This window comes from Copadichromis virginalis, unplaced genomic scaffold (assembly GCF_057382275.1).
Source record: "Copadichromis virginalis isolate Kocher_CV1m ecotype Utaka unplaced genomic scaffold, C_Virginalis_male_GT1.1 unmapped_scaffold_1, whole genome shotgun sequence".
Lineage (NCBI taxonomy): Eukaryota > Metazoa > Chordata > Actinopteri > Cichliformes > Cichlidae > Copadichromis > Copadichromis virginalis.
Genome location: NW_028188589.1, coordinates 1,587,119 through 1,594,102, shown reverse-complemented (window position 1 = coordinate 1,594,102; position 6,984 = coordinate 1,587,119). Strand labels below are relative to the sequence as shown.

The 6,984-nt window shown below is 43.1% G+C and overlaps 1 protein-coding gene across 1 annotated transcript; it reads right to left on the bottom strand.

The window, feature by feature from the left end:
* Positions 1–4,352: 4,352 nt before the first annotated feature.
* LOC146679494 (E3 SUMO-protein ligase ZBED1-like) lies at positions 4,353–6,053 on the bottom strand. The gene is made up of 2 exons (XM_085450451.1): positions 5,493–6,053; positions 4,353–5,273 (listed from the first exon to the last, which is right to left on the bottom strand). Exons 1-2 carry the CDS (start codon positions 5,993–5,995, stop codon positions 4,622–4,624), a joined length of 1,155 nt encoding a protein of 384 aa, XP_085306577.1. The 5' UTR covers positions 5,996–6,053; the 3' UTR covers positions 4,353–4,621.
* Between the last annotated feature and the right edge of the window lie 931 nt (positions 6,054–6,984).

Sequence of the window (6,984 nt, the reverse complement as noted above, 5' to 3'; positions counted from 1 at the left end):
ACCAGTTTCATGTCTTTGCAGCTTCTCCAACAAAGTTCCTGTAAAATCAGCATGTTTGTCTTTATTGGTTTGATAGTGATTGATTATTCAGTCCCAATCTGCTGTCATCTAAAGAACAAAATGATGTTTCTATGAGTCACAAAGCTCCAGATGTTGTCGGCTTCACAAAGAAAACAAAGAACTTAAACACAAAGTGTTTGGAGCCAAAATGTTCCCAAGCTGCTCTTTTTGAAATGGCAGAGGTACAGTGGTGTCTAACAGCACACTGTGGAAGGCAAACATGTTATTGTTGGATGAAACTTCATGAATCCTTTGTAGATTTGAGCTGTTGGAGCCTTTCTTTTCTCTTCAGGTGTACAGATGCTGAGGAGGCAGGTGAAGCAGGTGGAGCTGTTGTGATGCTGCAGAGGGTGTGTCTTAGTAACTCTGTGAGGCAGAACTGGATCCAACATTGTGGATGTGTTGATGTTGGAGCCATTAAGAGTCTCTGGCCACACTGTAGGATTTCCCTTTGATCCACTGTGGGGGCATTTTGGAGTCTGTCAGTGAAACTCTTCATGTTTGTGTTTGACTCCAGTTTATAGAAACAGAGAAATGTGTCATGCTTTTGTTCGGCCTCCACAAATACACACATTTGTTCATTGGTTGGACTTTTTGGAAGGAGACACATTGAAAACCATGTTAATAAGATCTTGTTGTTTCCTGTGGATCCGACACAGAGAGTGGACTTCAGACAGAAAGCGTGGAAGAGATTTTAGAGGCCGTGTGTGGCAACAGGAAGTTTCTGTGTGTTTGCTGATCTTACATGTGGAAAACAACACGTGATGTTTGTGAAGTTCTACAATGATCATTGTTCTCACAGCATTTTGAGTGGGAACAGTTCAAACTGGGAGTAGTGGGAGTTATTTACTGATTGAAACAAGCTGAATGTTTCTGTGACGATGAAGATCAGCAGCTCAGCTGATCAATGAACTGACATCTATCAGTCGTTTCATGAGATGAAGTCATCAGCAGACATTTGTTCTGACTGTGTGATGAATGTCAGAACGTCAGGGCTCTGCTTTAGTCACTGCTTGATGATCATTGGCTCATTGTTGAATCCAGGGCCCAGTCTGACCTCTGACCTTTGCTGCAGGTCTTCTGTGTTATCTCCACTTTCATGTCTGATCTTCTGCTGTATCGTCCAAAATAAACATCTGGATCATTTCCAACACTTCAGCAGATCTTTAGTTTGGGCAGTGCAGCACAGAATAACACATATTGTACTATACTGCCCACTTCCTGATCTTATTGGATCTGTGTGTGAGGTTGGTGAAGGAAACACATGTTTACTGAGTGAGTCGCTGCCATTAGGAACTAGTTTTTATATCACAGCCTGGAAATCACACAGGACCATTTCTGCAAGTGAAAAGTCGTCATTGGAGGAAAATCATTGTGTAGTTTGTGCGACTGAAGACTTGTCCCAACTACATGTGCTGCTGACCCTTGACCTTTTCTTTAGGTGCACAGAGGAGTCTGTGGGAACATCCAGAACTGAGGCATCTTGTGTACAAACGTGTTCAGACCAGATGTCAAATGATGTCAGATGTCATCCGTGAGTGGATGCAACTGTGGATCGTTCCAATAAAATGAGGCAGTTTTGTAAGTACAAGCCCACTACAACCCATCATCAACATTTTAAATTACATTATACATCTTCACTGATATAAAGCACCACTATTTTAACCTGATTCACTTTTTCCACCCTAACAGTTCATTCCTCAAATCAAACAAGATATTTGACCCTAAAAAATGCATCAACAAATAATTTTGTAATAAAATATTTATTCTTCAACTTTTACAAGTGAAATCAAACAAGTGTGTTTAAGAGTGAAACCAGAGTGGAAGCTGCTCATATAGAGTCCAACCCAGGCTAAAGTAAGCTGAGTAGAGCAGCACCATCAAAGTGTCGGCTCTCTGAACACGGTGCAAGATCGCCATCTGCAGGACAAAACTAGTTTTTCTCGCCCTCCTCGTCAACATCAAGATGATGTCATCGTACAGCAACTGATTCCCTGTCCGTCTGGAACAAAGCATTTACATTAAAAAGACATTTACAGAAAATACAAACACCAACAACACATCTCATCATCACATGATATTTTATTATTTATTATATTATATCTTTTTATTGTACCATCAACATCAACAAATACCAGCATATTTTCTTTGAGATTGAGTAGAGTGGACCTTTCCCTTGGTTCACTTCCTGCTCGCAGCATCAGCTGACCTCTGACTTCCTGGTTAAGGTCTCTCAGCGTTGACTGGAATATCAAATCGGACTCACACCATGTTCTTGTAATGTGGTCATGTCTGTCAGCTGTTTGAAGAGCATCTCTGGCCTAAACACAATAGGAAGAACAACAACACGGCAAAAAAAACCAACACATTTCCATATTAGATGAAGGGCACCGTAACTGGAAATGGTAACATTCATCTGATGCTGCTTTGGATTTATCTTCTGTTTTAGATCAACTTTGATCACTTCGACCCATCTTAAGTCCGTTTGTTCTAACTTCTCACTAACATCTCGTATGATTTCAGATCCCTGCTGTTCCCCAGCTGCCCTGTAGGTTTGTGCTTTGACCTCCAGAGGGCGACAAATCAGCACAGACAGAGAGCTCCATTCAAACTTTGCTGCCATCAGGAATAATTCTTCAAATATAATCATCAGTGTTTGAGCAGTTATGATATCAGGGACAATCTAGACATGTGTGACAATACTGAACATGTCACATGACACACCTCAAACATCATGTGATCCACTCTCAGTCTGCACTTTCATTCATGACTTCAACAGGTTGAAATGAGCTTTGAAGAAACATTCAGTGAAATAAATCTTTCATGGATTCATGTGAGCAGCAGATGAACTTTACAAAGAATCAGTGGATTTATCTTCTGTTTTAGACCAACTTTGATCACTTCGAGCCATCTTAAGTCCGTTTGTTCTTCTCACTCACTAACGTCTCGTATGATTTCAGATCCCTGCTGTTCCCCAGCTGCCCTGTAGGTGGCCTCAGTGTGTCTCACACCATTTACAGATGATTACAGGTCGTTTACAGTTCAAACAGGTCCAACATAAGAAATATGCAGAAAATATCCTGCTATAACAGTTTGGGTCAAAGTGCAGATGTTCCAGATGTTCTGAGTCTGTCTGTGTTTCATGTTAACATGTAGATGTTGGACCAAAGTGAAGCTTTTTGATGTGACTGCAGGAATGTGAAGTGTAACTCTGAGCTGTAGGAAATGAAACTAAACGGACTTTTTCTCCTTTATTTATAGGAAAGTGTAGGAGAGCAACAGATGAACAAGCGTTACTGTAACAGGAAACATCAGAGGACCTTTATGTTCATCATCATCACTGTTTCCTTGTTCTGTCACAAACACACACTTCCTGCTCTCTCTCTGATGGATCTGATTGGCTGTTTCATTCACAGGAGGTCAGGGCGTCACACAAACAGCTTTAACTGCACAACGACACACTTTAAATCATCTGCAGACAAACCTGTGTGTTTGATTTATGAAGAAATAATAAAGACGTGTGTACAGCTGTCCATGAAGCAGCTTCTCACACAAACTCTGACACTTCAGCCACTTTAATTCCTGCAAAGCTGCGTAATAAAGAGCTGTGACTGCTATGAGCTGCTGATGATGACTGCATGAAGCTCTCAGCTGAAGCTTCTTTCATTTATTTTAATGTTAATGTCGCCTTTTTAAGTCTGTGTGAGGATTTTAATGACACACATTAAAGGAGCTTCTTTGATTAGAACCAAATTCATGTTGATTTTCAGCCTGAAATGATAAAAACTTTAATAATTCTGTTTATAATCATCAACCTGGAGACTAATGAAAAGTATAATAGTGAAAAAAAGCCTTTATTATTTGAGTAATGCCTGAATCTGCTCAGAGACGGAGACAACACAGAGGTGTTGATGACAGTTTGACATTAACTGAATTAAAAACTAGGGCTGTCAAATGATTAAAATTTTTAATCAGATTAATCACAGCCTAAAAATCAATTAATCATGATTAATTGCAACTCGAAATATGACCAAAATGTGTGCAAACATACGGACAGATAGCGGATTTTTACACACTTGTTAGTGTTATTTAATGCTAAGACCACGCTGAGTGGCCTGCGTTCACTCAGCGTGGTCTGACGTAGGCTGGGTGTTGTGCTGGAAGCGAATTAATCACAGCCTAAAAATTGATTAATCGCAACTCGAAATATATGTGTATATGTGTGTAAAAATCGGGACAGATAGTGGTTTTTAACACACTTGTTTGTTTTATTTATTATTAATTGTGAGTACAAACAGTACAAGCAGAACAGGGCTTCAAATAATTGTGAGGGATTTTTACTGAATGTTTTCCACCCGTTTAAATCTAGCACATTGTTTTATCCATATACATCTTCAAGTTCACAGAACATAGGCCTAATTCAACAGGCAAAATAGAAAAAATCTCCAATCATCCTTTTGGGTAAGGTAGATTAGTGCAAAAAAAATATGAACAACAGTGAAAAGTATTGTTTAAATCACATTCAACCATAGAACAAGCTCTAAACACACGGTCCTCTGGTCTACTCATCCTTCAGCCAGTTGCTGAGACAAACCAACTTGTCCACGTTCTCTGAGTGCAGAGCAGACCTCTTCTTGTTCACAATGTGCCCTGCTACAGAGAACAGCCTCTCACAGGGCACTGTGGAGGCAGGAGTGGCCAGGTATCTGCGAGCAAGGCGGGCCAGCTGGCTGTGGGCTCCTGCATGAGCTGCCCACCACTGTAAGGGACAGTCCTCTAAGGCAGTGCAGGGCTCTGCTCTGTAGCGCTGTATGGCTCTGTCCTGCTGTACCTCCTCCTCTGACTCAGAGTCAGAGTCCATCTGCAGCAGGCTCAGCCTCTTCTTGGCTGGACCTTCTTCTGCAGTGTGTGATCTTCTAGGAGAGTCTTCATGCAGCATGCCTGCCAGTGTGATCCACACTGCTTCTCTGTCAGTCTTGGGCACACTGCGTAGGTCTTTAAAACGTGGGTCCAGTGCAGTTGCGATCTGGAGCCATGCATAGTTGGTATGTTCCTGGCGGGAAGCAAGGTCTTCCTTAAACTTCTCTTTAAACCTCACCACATATGCAGGGTCCTCATCAGTTACTTCCATGACACGGCGCAGGTGGCAGAAGGCTGGTAGAACTACAGAGCAGGAGACGTAGGCCTCTCCTCCCAGCAGTTCAGTCACATATCTGCAGTGGAATACACACACACACACACACACACACACACACACACACACACACACACACACACACACACACACACACACACACAGATAAGACAGCAAATTAAAAAAAGCTTTTTATTACTAGGTATTAAGACATTTTCATAATAACAAAACTGATTTAAGATGTATGTTTGATACATTTAATCTAAACCTACAATTATGGTCACAATGACAGGCTCACCTGCAGGGCTCTAGAAGTGTCTCCAGTCTCTGGAGTTTGTCCCACTCTGGAGGCGTCAGGAGGACAAGTTTATGCTTTTGTTTATCCAGAGTCGCGGTTACTGCAGTTTGGTTGCGGATCAAGCGCTTCACCATCTCCAGCGTGGAGTTCCAGCGTGTAGGCACGTCCTGGGCCAACGGCTCCTGCTTGCGCCCCAGTGACACCTGCTCTGCGTTCAGCTCTGCTGTGTTTGCTGGGCTGTGCTTAAAATGGCCAACAATTTTGCGGCATTTGGCCAGCGCAGTGACAAAGCCACTGTCTGCGAGACTCACTGTGATGCATCTCTGTAGAATGTGCGCGGTACACGGCATGTGATTGAATGGCATGATGCGAGCCGCAGCGATCATATTGCGCGCACTGTCCGTGCCTACTGTTGTCACCTTCTCCTCAATTCTCCACCTGCGAGCAACAGTCTGGAACTGCTCTGCACAAGCCTCCGCAAAGTGCCGCTCTTCCGTTTTCATTATAGTCAGCGCAAAGGATGTCAGACCCCAGGCTTCAGTGATTAAATGCGCAGTAACTCCCAGGTAATTGTTATTACTCAATGATGTCCAGTGGTCTCCTGTCAGAGCCACGCATTCTGTGTGAACTAAAGCCTCTTCTTTTTTCTTTTTCTCCGTTTCATACAGTTCGTGGATTCGAATTGTTATTGTGCTTCTCGCTGGGGGCTTGTAGGACGCGTCCTGAGATGCAACCTTTAACACTTAAACCCCCGCGGAGCCATCATTTTGCGTTTCTACCTTTAAAAGCCGGAGAGCAGTCAAATGCTGGAAGTGAAAGCTAAATTGGCTAGTCATTCATATGTATATTAGGTTGTTAACTAGGAATTCTGGAGGGAGGGGAGTGGGGGTGTGTGATTGAGGGGGTGGGGGAGTGGAGTGTTTCAGTTTGCCATCTTAGGGAGAAATCAACACACATGGGTGTAGGTCCTTTGTTGCTGACATTTATTGATAAAAACAGTACAAAAAACCAACCATTTGTACACATATTTACAAATAATAATAAAAAGCGAGTGAGTACATTACAACATTTTCAGCAATCACTCACAATCCTGGCACTGCCATGGTATCTGTAGTCCAGCAACTCCCGGTGGTGAGTTCCAGTGACTGTTTTCCACCCTCATTTGACTCTCCATGTAAACCCAATAATAAACCCATCTCTCATTCATGGGATGTTTCCCTCCTGGAGGATTCTGTGGACTGGGAAGATTTGTTCTGCTCTGCTCCCTCAAAGACTGTAAATAGTGGTGGCAGAAGGACCAGCATAATCCCTGACAAACTTAGCAGATTCACTCACCCAGTCGTTATTTCCACTCCTATCAGTCAGCCTACACCCACTCCAGTGCCAGCTCCCAGGAGGAGGGCAGCTGCGACCCAGTCTACCTCCACGCCCGCTCCTGTTTCTCGGGTGGGGGTGACTGGTGTCCAGCCACCTCCCGTGCCTGTCCCAGCGC